At 39.0% G+C, this 22,751-nt stretch overlaps 2 protein-coding genes across 3 annotated transcripts in view; both read right to left on the reverse strand.

Moving 5' to 3' along the window:
- The window catches only part of LOC128869678 (uncharacterized), a 63,820-nt gene that overhangs the window by 30,291 nt on the left and 10,778 nt on the right, over window positions 1-22,751 (reverse strand). The gene's annotated exons all lie outside the window — the stretch shown is intronic.
- Window positions 6,856-8,841, reverse strand: LOC128869747 (uncharacterized protein K02A2.6-like). Its single transcript, XM_054112350.1, has one exon. The coding sequence runs from the start codon at window positions 8,839-8,841 to the stop codon at window positions 6,856-6,858; it is 1,986 nt and encodes a 661-aa protein (XP_053968325.1).

A 22,751-nucleotide genomic window follows, 5' to 3' on the forward strand; every position in this document is an offset into this window, starting at 1 on the left:
GGTTTCAGAAAGCATCGCAGTGCAGTAGATGCAATAGTAGAAGTATGCGAAATAGCAAAAACTGCTATCTCTGGTAGAATATGGCTAGGAGGAACCAAAAAATATTGCGCAGTCGTGACTCTGGACGTTAAAAATGCGTTCAATACGGATAAATGGGACCAAATACTGTTGGCACTTCGGAGTATGAATGTGCAGAAGTATCTGATAAAGCTAATTGCTTCATACTTTGATAACACAACACTATGGTATGATACATACGTAGGCCCAAAAAGCTATAAGGTAACTGGAAGAGTTCCTCAAGGCTCTGTACTAGGCCCGGCTCTGTGGAATATCATGTATGATGGAGTGCTACACGTTGCACAGGGAACACACTAAAAGAGGTCTCAGGAAGGGTAGATGACACTATTAATAAAATCAAGTAATGGTTACAATAGTCTGGGCTAAGACTAGCAGACCATAATACCGAACTGGTTCTCATAAGTTCTAGGCGAAAAGTTGAAAACATTAATATAAAAGTTGGTGGTCACAATATAACATCAACAGATACCATAAAATATTTCGGGGTAATGATCGACAGAAAGCTGAATTTTAAAAAGCATCTGGAATACGCAAGCTCCTAAGCTGCAAAATCCTGCGCGGCTTTATCGCGACTGATGCCCAATGTGGGTGGACCAAGGCAACAAATGAGAGCATTGTTTGCAAGCGTCTGCAGCTCGATCCTGTTTTACGCTGTGGAAGTGTGGGGCAACGTAGTGAAATATCCCAGCTATTTGAGACCGGCTAAACGGGTGTACAGATTATGCAATGTCAGAATCATTAGAAGCTATAGGGCCATATCTGACGAAGCAGCAGGGGTAATAGCAGGCAGAGTCCCCCTCGATATAAAGGCAAAATGCATGAAACAAAAATACCAGCATGCAAAAAACGCGCGGGTATCTGGTGACAAAGCCTCACTGAGGGACGCCCTACAGAGGATCGATGATACCGCTCTGCGAAACTGGCAGACCAAATGGAACGAAAGTGGGAAGGGAAGAACCACTTTCAATATGATTTCCGACACACAGAAATGGATCCGGAGAACATATGGAAGCGTTACCTTTATGTTTTTAAGGGGTTATACGCAGTTATGACTTTCAAAAAAATCGATTTTTTTTATTGCATTTTTGTAATGTACATATATTCAAAAGTATACGCACGAAATTTGAAGTAGATCTAAGCAATACTTTCGGAGTTATACCTAAATATGTAGAGATGCCTCGGCACGTTTTAAGGTAGGTATTGAAACTTTAAACGTATTTTTTTCAAAACGGCATTTTTCAAGTCGGTGTACACGATATCTCGATAACGGCTTGTTTGATCGGTCAACCGTTTTAACTCAATCTTTAGAGATACATTTTCTAGTAATTAATCATTCCTTTTGTAAATCTGATACTTATTTTCCATTTTATAATCAATTTACGGCCAAATTTTAACGTAAAAATCGAAATCATTTCTTTTAAAAGCTGTCATTTTGCGAAAATTCACTATTTTGATTAGCCGAACGATTAATTACTAGATAATCTAATATATTAACAAAATTTGTTTGGTTTTTTGATTTCAGATAATCCAATCCAGAGTTACGATGTACACCGTAAATCGTCTTTTTTTTAAAGGAGGTTCCAGAAATCGCCTGCAGCGCGCTCTATAATCAACATTTTCATAAATAAAAAATTTTGTTACGTTCTTGAAGGATGCTTTTATAACCGCCAAAAATTTTCAAATTAAAATATTCTGAAGTTTCTTCAGGATAAATCCTTGACAACCCGTCTTTTATTTGCTTCATAACTGCGTATAACCCCTTAACTGGGCATGGCTGTTTCAGGCAGTATTTGTACAAATACAAGCACACAGACTCTCTATTTTGCCTATACTGTCAAGAAAACACGAAACGCCTGAGCATGCCCTGTTGGAGTGCTCTAGATTTGAGGGGGAACGAAGCACGTGGCGCTCAAATATCGGCGAGAGCATGACAGCTACTAGCCTAGTACAATATATGCTAGAATCTGAAGAAACGTGGAATTATGGTTGTAACGTAGCCTCAACAATTATGCGAAGGCTGAGACATGATGACAACGAACGCAGACAATTGAGTGAATAAACATATCCTGCCCCCTCGAAGGAATATCTTAACTGATAATACCGAGGGGAAAAAAGCAGATCAGCGAGGCGATGGGGTGGTTTAGTCTGTAGGCACTACGAACTCAGTTCAAAAGAGCCTTGGAATATCGAATGTGAATCGGGCATTGGTATGAGTCGGTTCATACGTATCTTTAGAAGATAACACCTCCAGCGTCCGCATACCAAAACAAAAAACCCCCCTCTCCCTCTGGACCCAACCTGTCGAAACAGCAAGTTTCCTGGGCCTACCTTTGTTGTTGTTGTTGTAGCAGTATACTTAACCCTGTCAGTGCAGAGTAAAGCGCCGGTCGTCTGTGTCTAGCTCATATAAAGGTAGGCCCAGGAAATTACATCATTACTTAAGTATCATGTCGCTTTGAAAAAAAAAGTTGTATCTCTTAAAACTGAAAACCGCACCCTCCGGAGGCGTATAGTTTTAAGTAATTTATTGTTAAAGCTGTATAATTTAGTGAAAAGTTGGGGTTGCCAGACACTTCAAATAACACCAAAGGAAGGCTAATTGTAAATCTGCAGTATTTTTTGCTTTAGCTTGGAATTGAAAAGCATTTTTGAAAATATAAACATACAACAACAAAAAAAAAAACGCCGCAGAAGGAAATTTGGAATAAAAACAGAACCTTAAAAAAAGATGATATTAAAGGTTTTTGTAAATTTGTAGAACTTTTGCATAGAACATTTATCCACGTGGGCGGCCTTTGGCCGCGCTTCAAAACACATCAGTCCAACTCCGGCTACGGTATCCACAGTAGTTTTGCGTAGAACTCCTTTCCATTTTTATTTTCATTTGAAGGCATCCGGAAATAATATACTATTGTCAAATCCAATGAATTGTTATTCATGTATAAAATTGGAGAGTAATGATATGGGTAAATGCATTTGCATTTAATTTCGATTGAAATGTTTCGAATATACATATATACAATATATATAAATGGCGCGTACACCCTTTTTGGGTGTTTGGCCGAGCTCCTCCTCCTATTTGTGGTGTGCGTCTTGATGTTGTTCCACAAATGGAGGGACCTACAGTTTCAAGCCGACTCCGAACGGCAGATATTTTTATGAGGAGCATTTTCATGGCAGAAATACACTCGAAGGTTTGTCATTGTCTGCCGAGAGGTGACCGCTATTAGAAAAATGTTTTTCTTAATTTTGGTGTTTCACCGAGATTCGAACCACCGTTCTCTCTGTGAATTCCGAATGGTAGTCACGCAACCACCCATTCGGCTACGACGGCCGCCAAATGTTTCGAATACAAGTAAAAATTTATCAAAATACGCGTGTGTGTATATATTTTGAGAATTTAAGAGAAGTTTAGAAAAATATATATTGTAATGTGACAAAGTATAGCACTTTGAAGGCAAACAATTCCAAAACTATTATTTCCGGAATAACTGTGAGTTATAAAGGTTGTTACTGAACAACTCCTTAACATCTCCATCAAGTTTCATTAAATAAGTCATTACGCTTTGCCTAAAGTGACCCACGTCACATTATACCAAAGCCGACCCGCCTTAAAGTCCCCATATCGTATTATACTACGCCCGACACTTTTTTTAACAACTTTTGAACGGATTCTTTTAATTTTAATTTATTACTCGGATCGAAATCCGACGATTGGCAACAACATCGAAAATTTTTGATAAATTTGTGCAGCAGGGCTGTAATGTAGGTAATTACCAAGGATGATGGAATATATAGTTGGGACATAGAAACTACCACCAACAAAAACATTCCCATGACAACTGGTTCTCCGTTACCAGAATGACTCGGATCTTTTCCGACCAAGGGCTGCCGCCCCAGTATACTAGCAGTGTCTAGTGAACCGTACCCCGCCCCCAATCAATTGTCACAGGAGCAATCCTACGCAGCACGTGTGCTCGAAATACTTCTCCTTAGGGCTGGTATTGAAACCAACCCCGAATCACAGGTATTCTATTGCTGCGTTTGCCATAAACGGCTCCATCCAAACTCCCCCTCGGTTAGGTGCAACAAGTGCAACGGATCTTAAGATCTGCCCAGACCTTCAGACACATAGGGAATGGTCCACACGGTTTGTGGCCACGTGTTGCTCCCGCCGCCAGGCGTCCAACGCCTCAACAACCCATACCTCCACGGAATGGAGCTTATCGGCGTAACACAACTCCCCAAACATAGCCTATCCCCATCCCTCCTGGTTCAACTCTAGTGCGGGGACAAATTATCAGTTCTTGGTCCCCCGCACAGTCTGTCCCGTGTGTCAAACCAGGGTTCTCCGGAACCTGACATCAGTCAAGTGCAATTCTTTCAATGGTTAGTGCCACTTTCGGAGATACTCTGGCCTGCGCACCACCCGTGAGTGGACACGCGACTACGTTGCCCGCTCCCTGTTGCGCGGTCGTCTACCCCATCAGGCCGCAACAACAACAGCAGAACACAACGCAGACAACCTCATGCATCTCTCACACCCCGCGGTACAACAGTCTTCACGAGGAACTTCAAGCTTTTCCAATTTAACGGACTCACGAGAAAAATAGATGAGATAATCAACTTTATGAGCCGACACGGAATCCCAATAGCTGCGGTCCCAGGAACAAAACTGCACGCTAGCTCCTCCTTAATAACCAGGGATAGCTATAACGTGCACTGGCAAGATCGCGAGCGAAACAGTGGTGAGGGTCTAACGTTCATAGTTCACCACACAGTGCAGTATCGTCTGATCGAAGAAGTAATCAACCGTAGGGACAGCACCTTAGAATATCAAGTCATAGCTGTCTGGTCAGGCGATGACGAGCTTGAAATTTTTAATACATACACTCCCTATCACCTGCTGCACGGCTGGATACCACCCTGAAATTGGTGCGATCATCTGAGGTGAAAACCGATTGGTAATAGGTGACTTTGATGCGCATCACGATTTTTGGCATTTAAGCCTGCCAAACGATATTAGGAGACAACATTTGGCAGAGCAGATAGACGATTCGACATTCAGTATTGTAAACGACGACGCCCCCACGAGTGGGCAATTATAGCAGCTATCCTGATATAACAATTGCTACCGCTGCACAGTGGTTCCGCCATAGGACATTGGATGAAAATAGCCATGTTAAAATTATGCAACAATATTTAGCTAAATGTTAGTTCATTAGTCATAGTAACTTAGAGTATAAAAGAAATTTCAACTGCACAAACACTTCACTTATAATTGTGCCTCCAAAGTAAGAGAATTTGAAAAGTGATAGTTAGTGTGGTCTCCGCTCCGTACTTACGCAGTTCCGGGAAGTGTTATTTTTCTAAGAATTACTGTGTTTATGACCTGTTGTACAATGGAAATTCAAGTTGAAGGTATGTAAAACATGTTGAACGTTTTCTTATCTTTTTTAATTATTATTTGATGGGTTTTCAGATCGTACGAAATACGTACTTTAAAATTTCCCTTTTTTTTTTTAAGAAGTTTGTAAAGTTTTAACTAAGTTCGCACGAATTCGCACAAATGAAACATACATTAAAATATTCTTACATATGTCCCCTTTAAGGAAAAATAGTTTCCAGCTGCGATGACCTGCGACTGCGCTTGATATAGGGTCTAATCTGTACCTATGTGACTCATCTACGAGTAAATGTTAGATTTGTGGTGCGACACCTTAAGAAATGAATGACGTAGAAAAGTGTAGAAACAAACAAGTAAACTCCAGTAGATTTGAATTTGGTTTATCACCCCTGCATTCTTGGATTAGATTTTTTGAATACTTTATTCATGTTTCTTATAGAATCGAATTTAAAAGGTGGCAAGCACGTTCATCTGAGGAAAAAGCACTTTTAGCTAACAGAAAGGAATTCGTTCAGAGGGAGTTTAGAGAACAATTAGGCTTGATAGTTGACAAACCGCGAAGTGGAGGAAGTGGCACCTCTAATGATGGAAATACAGCACGAAAATTTTTCCTTCATTCAACCATATCACCCGAAATCACAGGAATAGACAAACACGTTATAGACAGATGTAGTTATCTCCTACAATGTCTTTCATCTGGTTTTAAAATTAATTCGAATCAATTCAAAATATACGCACTAGACACTGCTAAAATTCTAGTTAGTAAATATTCATGGTATAATTTACCTGCATCAGTTCATAAAGTGCTCATTCATGGGTCGGAGATAATCGATCATTGTTTATTATCAATTGGAGAATTATCAGAGGAGGCAGCTGAATCATTTAATAAATTAGTGAAACAATTCAGACGTGACAATACCAGAAAGCACTCAAGAACTGTAACTAACACGGATCTTTTACACAGGCTTCTTCTCAATTCCGATCCATTTATATCTAGTCTACGAAAATTACCATGTAAAAAGAAATCTATGATGTCAAGAGAAGTGTTAGATTTACTGAGTTAAAAGTTTTGTATTTCTAAGTACATTAACTTTTTGGAAAGTGAATATTTTATTATTTTCATAAATAAGTGTTGTGATGCGTGGTATAATCCGCCTATTATACTCTCTAAACGTTTATTACTTCAAAATAGTTACAAATACAATTCAAATTAGTTACAAATACAATTCAAAAAAAAGTGGTTTATTAATTCGACTTATTACGATCGACCTCCGCAACGCGCCAGGCTGTCTTCTCCAATATATTCCTTTTTGACATTTTACATCAGGGTTGCCATATCCCTATTTCGCATTCCTCAACACCTCTCTTTGTTAGGAAGTATCATACTCATTCAAATATGCTGGTGGTCTACGAATCCTGCGACTCGTTGATGTTCCTCTATTTGTTTCTGCATGTGCATTAGAACCAGATGAGGTGGTTTCCACTAGGGGAGCCACTTCAACAGTTTCTGGCTGTAGTACGGGTTGATTTTCTTCATTGAACCGTGGTAGTTCTGTGAGATCAAAAACGTCGCATAAATATTTAGTCACATCGCGATTGCCAGTATGGTTTCCATACCGTTGTACCATTTTATTTGCATGTGATCTAATCAGTTTTGAGTTGCCCTTTACTTCAATTCTGACATTGTAGTTCACAGAACCAATCCGTTCTATGATAACGCCAGGAACCCAAAACGTATCATTGCCTTGATGCCATTTAACGTTTACAAGGCTTCCATTCGAAAATTCTTTAGATTTTGCTCCGTGTTTGACATTAAACTGCTTTTCTTGCTTTAAATTTCGTTGTTTGATTTCCGTTGTTTGTGGCTTAGTTAAGTCTAACGTTGTTTTGATTTTCCGGTTAAGGAAGGCTTCTGCCGGAGATTTACGTTCTACCACATTCGGATTTGGTGTGGATCTATACGTTTGCAAAAATGTTTGCAAGTTTTCTGAATCCGTTCCTTCCATTTTTAATTTTTTTAATGCTCTTTTCAGTGTATCTACGAACCGTTCCGCTTGTCCATTGGACTGGGGATGATAAGGCGATGTCCTTATGCGTTGAATACCCCGCGATGTTACGAATTGTTCGAACGCTCCGCTCGTAAACTGTGTGCCGTTATCGGAGACCAGTGTGTCACAATCTCCGTAACGTGAAAGCGTTTCATTTAGCTTGCTAATGATTGTTTGCGTTGTGATATTCTCTATTTGAAAAATTTCAGGCCATTTTGAGAATGCATCTACGATTACGAAGTAATAAAACCCATTGCATGGTCCTGCTATATCAATGTGTAACCGTTCCATTGGTTTTGTTGCTAACGGCCATGATCGTAGTGTATGTTTTACAGGCATTTTTGCTGTTGATGCACAAAGTTGACAATTTCGTGAATACGAGACTATATCTTCGTCCACACCAGGCCAATACACGTAACTCCTTGCTAACAATTTCATGCGTTCTCTACCTGGATGTCCTCTGTGTAGTTGACGTAGAATTCGTGGTTGTAATTTCTTCGGAATCCCTATGCGTTCATGAAACATTAGGCACTCTTGAATCACGCTGAGTGCATCTTTCCGTGCATAAAATGGCTGTAATTCTGGTATTATTTCTTGCTTCCATCCATTTGATAATGCGTTTATGACAGCTTGGGCCGTTGAACATTGCTTTGTAGCTTTTCTTATCATTTCAAAACTCACCGGAAGTTTTTCACATTGGTCTTCAATAATCGTGTTCATTTCTTCTTCCATTTGCGTACAAGCTATCACCATGTCTTCGTCTTGCTTTGTGTGATTGGCTATAAGGCGCGAAAGCATGTCTACACATCCAAATGCTGTTGTTTTAATGTATTGGATATTGAAGTCGTACATCATCAATATTAGTGCCCATCGCTGAAGCCTATTTGCTGCGTACGTTGGGATGCCCTTATTTTTACCAAATATTGCGATTAGCGGCTTATGATCCGTGCACAATGTGAACTTACGTCCAAAAATAAATCTGTGGAACTTCTTTAGCGCAAAAACTAATGCTAAAGCTTCCTTTTCAATTTGCGAGTACTTTTGCTCTGCATCCGTTAAAACTTTTGAGGCGTGTTGTATAACCTTCTCTGATCCGTCCGGAAAAACGTGACAAATAAACGCACCGATTCCTCTATTGGAGGCGTCTGCTGCCACTTTCAATGGTAAATTGGGGTTATAATGCGTAAGCATTAAATCTGAATTTAAAATGCGTTTGAATTGCTGGAAGGCTTTTTGGCAATCAGCGTTCCAATTAAACTTTTCATTTTTATGAAGCAATTTGTCCAAAGGTGCTCTGATTTTGGACATTTCTGCGATGAATTTTCCATAATAGTTTACACTGCCCAGAAATGCTCGGACTTCTGACACATTTTTTGGTTCTGGTAGTGCTAGAATCTGGCTTATTTTGGTGGGGTCAGGTTTTATACCTGTTTTGCTTAAAATGTTCCCCAAATATTTTACCTGTGCAGCAAAAAATTTGCATTTGTCGAACTGGACCCGAAATTTATACTTCTGTAGCTGTTGCGCCACTTTATGAAGGTTTTCGACATGTTTCTCAAAGGTTGCACCGCCTATAATGATGTCATCTATGTAAGCGACGGTGTCATCTATGCCTGCCAATATGGTGTCCATGATTTGTTGGTTGGAACGCTCCTGGAGCGCTTTTGATACCTGGTGCGAGTCGATTGAACGTAAACAGACCCATATGCGTGTTAATGGTGAGCAGCTTGGCTGACTCTGCTGTGACGGGTATCTGTAGATACGCGTCTGATAGGTCTATTACGGTAAAGCAATGACTTCCCGCGACCTTTGCGTAAATTTCTTCTGGCGTGTGCAGCGGATATTGATGCGGCTCTAACCATGCGTTTAGCCCTGATGAATAATCGCCACAGATCCGAACCTTGCCAGACGGTTTCTTCACTGCTACGATAGGCGCTGCCCATTCAGAAAATTCTACAGGGGTGATAACCCCTAATTGATGTAATCTATTTAGTTCTTTTTCAATGTACGGTAGCATGGAATATGCTACTGGCCTTTTTGCGCGAAAAATTGGTTTAACATCCGGCTTTAGATGCAATGCTGATGTAACTGTGCTACAACTTTCCAGATCTGGCTTGAATATGTCCGCATAGTCTTGCTGTATATGCTTCAAAATAGTAGATTGTTGATCTTGAACCGATATGATGTTGTTACAAATGAGATTGAGAGGCTTTTCCCAAATATGGAAAATGTCACACCAGTCAACTCCTAAGATGTTCAAAGAATCAATATTTGTTACGAATAAATTACAGTATTGTACTTCCTCGTTTAGCCTAGCTTCACAAGAAAATTCGGCTAGTAGTTGAATCTTATCTTTTGATGCGCTGGTAACGTATTTGTTCTCCAACCGTATTCCCGGTTGACCCATTTGTATCCATGTGGACTTTCCGATTAGCGAGACGTCCGAGGCGGTGTCCACCTGCATTCTGACATCACACGACGGAAACGATGATGTTGCGGTTTCTATCGGCTTTATGCTTACTGTTGTGTATTTGCGTCGATTAACAAGCGTTATTGAATTTACTTGTAAGCAACTGTTGTGACCTTTGTTGCTCGTTTGTTGTTGCTTGTGTCGCTGAGGTTTTGTGCTTTTGCTTTTACTGGCGCTGTATGAATTACAGTACCCCTCCTTATGACCGTATTTGTTGCACTTGTTACACTTTTGATTGTGATATGTACAATATTTTGCATAGTGCATGTCTCCGCAATTCCAACAGGGTGTTTTTGGAATCTTCGCTTTATTTGTTTTGCTATTATTAGTTGCATCGTTCTTGCTTTGGCGTGTATTTGCATGTATTGCGTTGGTTATTACGGCTTTTGTCTCTTCCACCATTGCTGTATCTTTCTTAAGATTGATGAATTTTTTCGCATGGCTCACCAGAGAGTTTAATGTTTGCTGTGAATCTTCTTCTAGCTTTGCCAATATTTTTATACGAATGTCGGCTTCTGTGTGCGCTTGCAAACAAAATACATAGATGAGGCATTTGAATTGATCTGCCGAAAGTTCCGACAGTCTAAATTTTTCACATTGAGCATTGACCCTGGCTGCATACGATACCAGGTCTTCCTGTTGATTCTTACTAATTTGCAAACATTTGTATCTTATACTGAAGAGCGATTCATTTGCACCGAACATTTCTCCCAGCTTGGAGATTGTTTCTTCTTGTTATACGCAATTGGATTTAGCTTCCTCATTAAGAGGCGAACACGTGATGCTTCGTCCAAATCTTTGCCATCGACCAAGAAAACGTCTTCGTGACGTGCATACCACGTGTCGAATGTGAGTGCGTTTGTGGCATCATAGCAAAATTCTGCTATGCTTTTTGCCAATGACTCCATCAACTGTTCCTTTGAATTTTCTACTGGCTGCTTTGATCTTTGAGTCAATTGCTCCAGTAATTTGCTTTGCATCTGCAACAGTTTCATAAGTTCCTCTTGTTCTGCCATTTTTGCTTATGTTCCTACTTTGCAGTTTTGTAGGTTATGAGACCAATTTCCTCGTCGCCACCTGTTGTGATGCGTGGTATAATCCGCCTATTATACTCTCTAAACGTTTATTACTTCAAAATAGTTACAAATACAATTCAAATTAGTTACAAATACAATTCAAAAAAAAGTGGTTTATTAATTCGACTTATTACGATCGACCTCCGCAACGCGCCAGGCTGTCTTCTCCAATATATTCCTTTTTGACATTTTACATCAGGGTTGCCATATCCCTATTTCGCATTCCTCAACAATAAGAATAAGTTAACTCATCCTTTCGGAATTTAATGTTTTTTTCTATTACTGTTTATAATTTAAGATTTATGCAAAACCTTAAACGGAACAAAAAAATTTTATGTAAAAAATGTGTGTACCTAATTTTCCATTGACTTTTTATATTAATTATATATTACTTTATTATATATTATTATTATTATATCTTATATATATTCTTATTATATATATATTACTTTTTATATGTCTTAATGTTTTTTTAACAAATAAAAACATTTATCAACTTAAAAACGTACTAAAAAGTCATTTATCACGCCAAAAGTTCCTATGACCGCTCTTCCTACGCAGCGGGACCACTCTGCGCTGGTCTGATAAATAGCATAAACCGGCGACAGCATAGCTTGCATCGAGACCGCTTTCCCATTATCATCTCGATCGAGAAATCTGCCGACTTTGTTTCCGCGGACTATCGGTAATACATTAACTTCAAAAAAAGCTAATTGGGTCGGCTTCGCGGAATTCACCGCCGCCACTTTCGTCGCCATCCACATTCCCACCGATGTGCGCACAGGCGAACGCGTATTCCGCAAAGTGGTCACAGCTGCTGCGGCTCTCTTCATACCTGCTTAAAGGGTCCCTTCATACGTCCCAAATTCCCAGCTAAATCAACTGTTCTAGCAAACGAGCGGAACCCACTACGCCAGGGCCATCCCGGGGATTCTCGCATAAAGGATCTCAATTTGGATATCCGGTATCTGGTAATCGAACATAAGCGGGCTAAATAGGAAGAACATTTGAAGACCTGCAACTTCACCTCTGGTGTGAGTAAGCTCTGGTCCACCGTAAGATCCCAGTCGAACTTGACGAAGCACAACGACAAGGTGGATATCACCTTCAATGGTTGCACTTCGTCGAACACAAAGAGATGCGACGAAGTAGACCTCGACGAACTAGAACTGGCCTGGAAAAGAATTAAACTGCAAAAAGCTCCGGGCATTGATGGAATCCCTAACGCCGTGCTGAAAAAAGCACTGCAAGTGAGACCAAAAGTTTTTCGAAACATGTACACAACATGCATTAAAAGCAGAGTTTTTCCTGTAAAATGGAAACAACAGCGACTAGTTCTATTGCCGATGCCTGGAAAACCTCCAGAAGATCCTTCATCATACAAGCCGCTCTGTATGCTGGACACCGCTGGCAAAGTGCTAGAAGCAATAATATGTAATCGACTAGAGGAGTACTCAGAATGACATACAGGTCTGTCAGCTCGTCAATACGGTTTCAGAAAGCATCGCAGTGCAGTAGATGCAATAGTAGAAGTATGCGAAATAGCAAAAACTGCTATCTCTGGTAGAATATGGCTAGGAGGAACCAAAAAATATTGCGCAGTCGTGACTCTGGACGTTAAAAATGCGTTCAATACGGATAAATGGGACCAAATACTGTTGGCACTTCGGAGTATGAATGTGCAGAAGTATCTGATAAAGCTAATTGCTTCATACTTTGATAACACAACACTATGGTATGATACATACGTAGGCCCAAAAAGCTATAAGGTAACTGGAAGAGTTCCTCAAGGCTCTGTACTAGGCCCGGCTCTGTGGAATATCATGTATGATGGAGTGCTACACGTTGCACAGGGAACACACTAAAAGAGGTCTCAGGAAGGGTAGATGACACTATTAATAAAATCAAGTAATGGTTACAATAGTCTGGGCTAAGACTAGCAGACCATAATACCGAACTGGTTCTCATAAGTTCTAGGCGAAAAGTTGAAAACATTAATATAAAAGTTGGTGGTCACAATATAACATCAACAGATACCATAAAATATTTCGGGGTAATGATCGACAGAAAGCTGAATTTTAAAAAGCATCTGGAATACGCAAGCTCCTAAGCTGCAAAATCCTGCGCGGCTTTATCGCGACTGATGCCCAATGTGGGTGGACCAAGGCAACAAATGAGAGCATTGTTTGCAAGCGTCTGCAGCTCGATCCTGTTTTACGCTGTGGAAGTGTGGGGCAACGTAGTGAAATATCCCAGCTATTTGAGACCGGCTAAACGGGTGTACAGATTATGCAATGTCAGAATCATTAGAAGCTATAGGGCCATATCTGACGAAGCAGCAGGGGTAATAGCAGGCAGAGTCCCCCTCGATATAAAGGCAAAATGCATGAAACAAAAATACCAGCATGCAAAAAACGCGCGGGTATCTGGTGACAAAGCCTCACTGAGGGACGCCCTACAGAGGATCGATGATACCGCTCTGCGAAACTGGCAGACCAAATGGAACGAAAGTGGGAAGGGAAGAACCACTTTCAATATGATTTCCGACACACAGAAATGGATCCGGAGAACATATGGAAGCGTTACCTTTATGTTTTTAAGGGGTTATACGCAGTTATGACTTTCAAAAAAATCGATTTTTTTTATTGCATTTTTGTAATGTACATATATTCAAAAGTATACGCACGAAATTTGAAGTAGATCTAAGCAATACTTTCGGAGTTATACCTAAATATGTAGAGATGCCTCGGCACGTTTTAAGGTAGGTATTGAAACTTTAAACGTATTTTTTTCAAAACGGCATTTTTCAAGTCGGTGTACACGATATCTCGATAACGGCTTGTTTGATCGGTCAACCGTTTTAACTCAATCTTTAGAGATACATTTTCTAGTAATTAATCATTCCTTTTGTAAATCTGATACTTATTTTCCATTTTATAATCAATTTACGGCCAAATTTTAACGTAAAAATCGAAATCATTTCTTTTAAAAGCTGTCATTTTGCGAAAATTCACTATTTTGATTAGCCGAACGATTAATTACTAGATAATCTAATATATTAACAAAATTTGTTTGGTTTTTTGATTTCAGATAATCCAATCCAGAGTTACGATGTACACCGTAAATCGTCTTTTTTTTAAAGGAGGTTCCAGAAATCGCCTGCAGCGCGCTCTATAATCAACATTTTCATAAATAAAAAATTTTGTTACGTTCTTGAAGGATGCTTTTATAACCGCCAAAAATTTTCAAATTAAAATATTCTGAAGTTTCTTCAGGATAAATCCTTGACAACCCGTCTTTTATTTGCTTCATAACTGCGTATAACCCCTTAACTGGGCATGGCTGTTTCAGGCAGTATTTGTACAAATACAAGCACACAGACTCTCTATTTTGCCTATACTGTCAAGAAAACACGAAACGCCTGAGCATGCCCTGTTGGAGTGCTCTAGATTTGAGGGGGAACGAAGCACGTGGCGCTCAAATATCGGCGAGAGCATGACAGCTACTAGCCTAGTACAATATATGCTAGAATCTGAAGAAACGTGGAATTATGGTTGTAACGTAGCCTCAACAATTATGCGAAGGCTGAGACATGATGACAACGAACGCAGACAATTGAGTGAATAAACATATCCTGCCCCCTCGAAGGAATATCTTAACTGATAATACCGAGGGGAAAAAAGCAGATCAGCGAGGCGATGGGGTGGTTTAGTCTGTAGGCACTACGAACTCAGTTCAAAAGAGCCTTGGAATATCGAATGTGAATCGGGCATTGGTATGAGTCGGTTCATACGTATCTTTAGAAGATAACACCTCCAGCGTCCGCATACCAAAACAAAAAACCCCCCTCTCCCTCTGGACCCAACCTGTCGAAACAGCAAGTTTCCTGGGCCTACCTTTGTTGTTGTTGTTGTAGCAGTATACTTAACCCTGTCAGTGCAGAGTAAAGCGCCGGTCGTCTGTGTCTAGCTCATATAAAGGTAGGCCCAGGAAATTACATCATTACTTAAGTATCATGTAACTCGCTTTGAAAAAAAAAAGTTGTATCTCTTAAAACTGAAAACCGCACCCTCCGGAGGCGTATAGTTTTAAGTAATTTATTGTTAAAGCTGTATAATTTAGTGAAAAGTTGGGGTTGCCAGACACTTCAAATAACACCAAAGGAAGGCTAATTGTAAATCTGCAGTATTTTTTGCTTTAGCTTGGAATTGAGAAGCTTTTTTGAAAATATAAACATACAACAACAAAAAAAACAAAACGCCGCAGAAGGAAATTTGGAATAAAAACAGAACCTTAAAAAAAGATGATATTAAAGGTTTTTGTAAATTTGTAGAACTTTTGCATAGAACATTTATCCACGTGGGCGGCCTTTGGCCGCGCTTCAAAACACATCAGTCCAACTCCGGCTACGGTATCCACAGTAGTTTTGCGTAGAACTCCTTTCCATTTTTATTTTCATTTGAAGGCATCCGGAAATAATATACTATTGTCAAATCCAATGAATTGTTATCTATATATATAAAAAGGAGTTACATTTCCTTGGTAATCTTATAACTCGAGATATCGGCCAAAATGTGGACCCCGATAACTTAAGGATGTGTTCGTACAATATGGGTAGCAAATGGGAGCTGTTGATGATTGCTATAGTATAGAGTATTTTTAATGCCCCTCCGTAACTAAGGTCTCGAGATATAGACCAAAACGTGGACCTGGATAACCCTAGGATGTGTTTGAACCACATAAGTATCCATTGTAAGTTGTTGATAAATGCTAATGAAAGAGGATCGAAATCCGACGATTGGCAACAACATCGAAAATGTTTGATAAATTTGTGCAGCAGGGCTGTAATGTAGGTAATTACCAAGGATGATGGAATATATAGTTGGGACATAGAAACTACCACCAACAAAAACATTCCCATGACAACTGGTTCTCCGTTACCAGAATGACTCGGATCTTTCCCGACCAAGGGCTGCCGCCCCAGTATACTAGCAGTGTCTAGTGAACCGTACTCCGCCCCCAATCAATTGTCACAGGAGCAATCCTACGCAGCACGTGTGCTCCAAATACTTCTCCTTAGGGCTGGTATTGAAACCAACCCCGAATCACAGGTATCCTATTGCTGCGTTTGCCATAAACGGCTCCATCCAAACTCCACCTCGGTTAGGTGCAACAAGTGCAACGGATCTTAAGATCTGCCCAGGCCTTCAGACACATAGGGAATGGTCCACACGGTTTGTGGCCACGTGTTGCTCCCGCCAGCAGGCATCTGATGCCTCCACGGCTACTACTCCCCTGAAAGGCCGGCACTACCAACCGCCACCACAACCAATACCTCTACGGTAAGGAGCCTATACCTCGGCAACATAACTCCCCCGACTTGACCCATCCGCTTCCCTCCTGCACCATAATCAGTGCCGGGACAAACCAGCAGCTATTGGTTCCCCGCACAGTCTGTTCCGTGTGTCAGGCCATAATACCTCGGAATCTGGCATCAGTCAAGTGCAATTCTTGCAATGGCTGGTGCCATTTTCGGAGAAATTCCGGCCTGCGCACCACCCGTGAGTGGACAACTGACTACTGCAGAGCTCTGCACCCGCAACCGCCCCGTGGCGCGACCGAGCACTTGAAGACCTGTAACCTCGCCTTTGGGGTGAGTAAGGTCTGATCCACCGTTAGGTCCCTGTCGAACCGGACGAAGCACAACGACAAGCTGGCCTTCACCTTCAACGGTTGTAATTCGTCGGACCCGAAGAGATGCACGAGCTATTTTAGCCGGCTTTTTATACTGCATCCTCTGGCTGACAGATCCTAGCGTCGCCAACCAAGGGGAATCTTATCGTCCGATAACTCTCCTTTCCCCAGTAGTGAAGACACTTGAAGCCCTCCTACTCCCACTCTTCACGAAACACCGGGCCCCAGCCCTACATCAGCACGGATTCCGACGAGTGCATAGCACCACCACTGCACTCACCGCCATAAACGCCCAAATAAACCGTGGGCTTAACCAAAATCGCCCCTGCGAGAGGACCGTCCTAGTAGCGATGGACCTGAAGATGGATTTCGACACAGTCAGCCATTCCACGCTACTAGATGATATTTATCAGTCGACACTCCCGCCAGGGCTGAATAAATGGTCCGCAAACAATCTGAGCGGTCGTCACTCCTCAGTGACTTTTCGAGATCAAACATCAAAGCAGAGGAAGATAAAGTAAGGTGTACCGCAGGGTTGTGTCCTTTCTCTGTTGCTGTTCAACTTCTACATCTCGAAGCTCCCCCAACCACCAGCGGGAGTTTCCCTGGTCTCATACGCCGACGACTGTACGATAATTGCGTCGGGCAATGACATCGATGGCCTGTGTTCAAAAGTGAACAACTACCTCACCGACCTTTCTCACCTTTTCACTGCGAGGAATCTTAAACTTTCCCCCACGCAAGAAAAAGAAATTAAGTAATGGTTCATCACTTAGCCTTTTCCCTGAATTACCAAGTGTTACTGTGGCAGATCCTAAGTTTCTGGTATTATCCTGCAGTGATGAAAATAAAAAAATGTAGGACTATTCATGTTTTGCCGTTCATAAGGCAATTCAACTTATCAGTAAAGAGGTAATATCGATCTCCGAACTCAGAGATGGTAACCTTCTGCTACTGGTAAAGGACAAGAAAACAGCACAAAAATTTTTGTCTACCACGCAATTACAAGGGGTGTGTCGTGTCACATTTTCATTTCATTCTTCACTCAACATCACCAAGGGGACAATCTATGCCCCTTATCTTAATAAAGTATCTGATGAAGATATTGTGAACGAACTCAGCAGCCAAGGTGTAACTTCTATTTATAAATTCAATAAAATGTTCAATGGAAAACTAACTCCCAGTGTCATGGCATTCTGTAAAAGTTAGGGAGTACATTCCTAATCCCATGCGGTGCAAACTGTGTCAACTGCTTGGTCACACCACGAAATGGTGCAAGAATCAACCAATATGTGTTGGGTGCGCACTACCCCCCCATCAACCAGACGATTGCACTCGTATTATGTGTGCAAACTGTTCGGAACAACATCCTTCATCCTCAAATGAATGCAAAAAATTTAAACAAGCTAAAGACATCATAACTATAAAAACAAAAAATAAATGCTCCATGATGGAGGCTAGAAATATTTATCGTACACAAATTACTTTACCCCCACTTAATTCTTTACCATCCTACGCCGCTGTCCTTTCAGTAACAGAAACTCCAAATGTCACTACGATCCAAAATACCTCTACTCCAAAAACAACATTAAACAAAGAAATAAACCACTTACAATCATCGAATAACAAACAAACAAACTCTCAAAGTACTGCATTTTCATCAGCAGAAACCTCTCGTGCTCATATTGCACAAAGTACCTCTACTTCTAAAACAATAACAAACAAAGACAACAACTACATTAAATCACAGAATACTAAATTAAATAACTCTCCAAATCCAAAAGTCTCCAACGATCAGTGGCGAAAGCTTAATGCAAAAAATAAAAGATAAGAATAGCTTTTTAGAAAATGAGGAAATTTCTTTTAAGGTGATATACGAAACTAAAGATAAAAATAAGATAGTGAAATACAATGCAATTTTTGAAGTGCAAGTAAACGCATATAAAAAAATATTGGAATGGGGAACATTAAGAGTTGATTGGGGAAAATATAGAGTACTAGAATCATTCTTTGTAAGAAGATGCTACAATTGCTTGGGCTTCAACCATAAGTCTACGGAATGTAAGCGTACTCAAGCATGCTCGCATTGTGGTGAGGAGCATAAATCCAGCGGGTGTTCGAAATTGAATGATATACCGAAATGCATCAACTGTTCCTCGGCCAACCAAAAATACGGCTTAAATTTAAGTGAAAATCATAACGCTTTTGACCATAGTTGTGAACTCTTTAAAAGAAAGATCAATATTGAAAAAGAGAAATTATATTAGCAACCAGCCCCCTTCATCCGGTGCAAATACTTGAATATACAAGGACTACTAAATAATTTTGTGGAAATCGAAGAATTAGTAACTAACAATGATGTTCATATGCTCCTACTATCGGATACACATATAACAAAGAGTATTGAAAGCTCTGAATTCTATTTAAAAGACTATAATATTGTGCAATGTCAATCTAATTCAAGACATACTGGAGGTGCAATAATTTATATTAAAAGTGCAATACAATTTGATGAAATAGATGCTTTTTATGTAGATTATGTTATGTGGTTGGTTGCTGTAAAAGTGTGGTTTAATAATGCTTCAGTGGTGTTTGTAGTAGTATATAGGTCACCAAGTTGCTCTGTTTGTCTATTTATTAATAAACTTGAAAATTGGATGGACACCATGATTGACTCAACGGACAATGTTATATTTGCTGGTGATATGAATATTGACTATTTAAAGGAATCATCAAATAGAACCAAAATTAACAACTTATTAAACGATAGGTTCTTTGAACAAGTAGTGTGTGAGCCAACAAGAATCACAGATACTACCCAGACGCTAATAGATTATGTGATTACAAATTGTGATTTTGTCAAAGTGAAAATAGATAAAGATAATAAGATATCTGATCACGAAACTATTAGTATTCTAGTCAACAATTACAAAGAAAGGCAAAATGAAACAAAGATTATTAAATACTGTCAGTATAAAAAAGATATTTTTGAACGTTTATGGAATATAAGTGATTATATTGATTACGGCACTAGTATTGATACTTATACAAAATTTTTTGAAAGAAAAATAAAGAAAATATTTGATGCTATGACTGAAAGCAAAACACTAAGAAATTTTACAAACTATGCTCCATGGTATAACCTGGAATTGAAAAATTTGAAATTAAAAAAAGTTAATTCTTTTAACAAAGCTGTGATAACAAATAATATTGAAGACTGGAATAACTATAAATCAATTAGAAATAAGTATAAGCACCAAATTAATAGTACGAAAAATAAATATGTGCAATATAAAATAGCCTCGAATGGTGGTGATCAAAAGGGACTGTGGCGTGCAATAAAAAGTCTAGTTTTAGGGGACAATCGCATTGACATACATAGTCTGGTTATAAATGATGTAATAGAAAAAGATCAGAGTGTGAACTATTTAAATAAGTTTTTCGTCGATAGTGTAATGGAGTTAAATAGATCTATTGTAAATGTACCATATTTGTCAAACATTTGTCCTGCTGAAAACAATTTTCGTTTCGAACTGCTAATGTTTAGAAATTTAAAAGATATCCTCAAAAGAATGAACAGAAAAAAAGACTTGTTTGGCCTCAGTGCAAAAATATTATTGGAAAATATCGATAATCTTGGAAATGAAATTCTGCATGTAGTAAATAAGTCGATGACCGAAGGTTCATTCCCGAAAACTTTAAAAAAATCAATAGTGATTCCAGTTCCAAAAGTGTCAAATCCAAAAACAGCTGTAGAATATAGACCAATAAATATGTTGCCAACTTTAGAAAAAGTAATTGAAAAGGTGGTTAGTAATCAGCTCACAAAATTCGTACAAGACAATAATATTATAATTCGGCAGCAATCTGGTTTTAGAAAGGGTCATTCTTGTGAGACGGCCTTAATTTGGATAATTCACGAATGGAAAAAGAGGGTTGATGTTGGAGACAAAGTACTTGCGATATTCCTTGATTTTAAAAGAGCTTTTGAGACAATTAATCGCGGTATCCTTATTCAGAAATTGGAAGGCTATGGAGTCAGAGGTGTTGAAAAGAAATGGTTTGAATCCTATCTTTGTGGAAGATCGCAGCAAACAAAAATTATGGAATTTACTTCTCAAGAGGAACATGTAGATATTGGAGTGCCTCAAGGTTCAACGTTAGGAGTGGATCTCTTTTTGCTATATATCAATGAAATAAATACGGTGTTCAAGTGGTGTAATATTGCTTTGTTTGCTGATGACACCTTGCTATACATAGCTGATAAAAATCTAAGTGATATCCATAACATGGTACAAGAGGACTTGAAAAATCTAGAAATATGGCTGTGCATGAATAAATTAAAGCTAAATACCGATAAAACTAAATTCATGATTCTCAACTCGAATGAAAATATGTGATTACAAATTGGTTGTGAAAGCTTAGGTGAAGTTAGCACAATAAAATACTTAGGAGTCATAATCGACAAACAATTAAATTTCAATGAACATGCTGGCTATATATGCAATAAAATTAGTAAAAAGGTGGGATTTTTGAGCAGAATTAGAAAATGACTGAGTTTTGATAATGCAGTAATGATTTTTAACACAATCATATTGTCACATTTTGATTACTGTGTGCAATAATGATATTAAAAAAAGACTTCAAGTTTTGCAAAATAAAGCAATGCGTGTAATAATCAAGTGCAATATATACACATCAACGTCTTCTATGTTACAAATGTTAATGTGGTTGAATGTAAAGCAAAGTTTGGCGTTAAGAGTCCTAGTTTTTGTGTTCAATGTAAAGCACAGTATGTTTCCTGAGTACCTACAAGAAGAGCTCGTCTATGTCAGAGATATTCAACCCTATAATTTGAGAAGAGCAAATGACTTCAGATTAGGAAGATTTAATAAGAGAAGCACTCAGAATTCAATAATGTATAATGGCTTAAAATTATTCAACACTTTACCAGATGTAATAAAAAATGAAAATAATTTGCTTCACTTTAGAAAACTTGTAGTGGATTTTATAAAATTAAATATAAATTAAATGAATTTGGAATTTTATATCATGTAAAATAATAATGTAAAATGAATTATAAATGTAAAAAGTTATATATAACTAATAAAGAAATAATAATAATAATAATCAAACATCTCTCTATACAAGCAACAACTTAGCTAATCAACAACATAAAGAAGAGAATGCTTCTCTTGCAAATTCAAAAAGCAGTAATGACACCGCCGCCCAGTCGGATATAGATCATTGTAGTTCTAGTTGTTCTCTTAAGAATGCCAAATCTATAACTGACAAAAGCTTCATTAATTGTACATTCTCACCACTTCCATCTATGAGTAGAGTTCTTTCTCTTTCTCAGTTATCTAATATGGCAAATTCTTCTGATGAATGATGCTCAAAATAGTAAATTTCCAGTTACAAATAATTCTCTCTATAATTTCATTTCTTACCAATCACTATGTTAACTTTCTTGCAATGGAATATAAACGGCTTTTTTAACAATTACCATGAGCTTCTTCTACTTCTCTCAGATTTTAAACCCGATCTTGTAGCTTTACAAGAAACCCACCTTGCAGTTTCCATTAATCCCTCTCCTCCTTCGCCTTACACTGCCTATTTCCATAACACAAGTAACACGATTAAACACGGGACTGGTATCCTTATTAAAAAAGAATCGCTATTCAAACAAATTTTAACATTATTGCTTTTGAAATTAAGACCAATATAACCTTAACGGTGATATCTGTTTATTTTCCACCTGGTAAAGATTTCGATATTGGCGAGTTTAAATCAATTTTGACTTCACTACCTCATCCACTTATTCTTTGTGGAGATGTTAATGCCTGGAGTCCACTTTGGGGCTCTCCCATACAAAACAAGAGGGGTTAAGCAATTGCAGATCTAATTTTCACTCAAGATTTAATTGTCTTAAACGATAAATCCCCGACACACTTTTCCACACATAATTCATTCACGCA

This window comes from Anastrepha ludens, chromosome X, assembly GCF_028408465.1.
Source record: "Anastrepha ludens isolate Willacy chromosome X, idAnaLude1.1, whole genome shotgun sequence".
NCBI classification, from domain to species: Eukaryota; Metazoa; Arthropoda; class Insecta; order Diptera; family Tephritidae; genus Anastrepha; species Anastrepha ludens.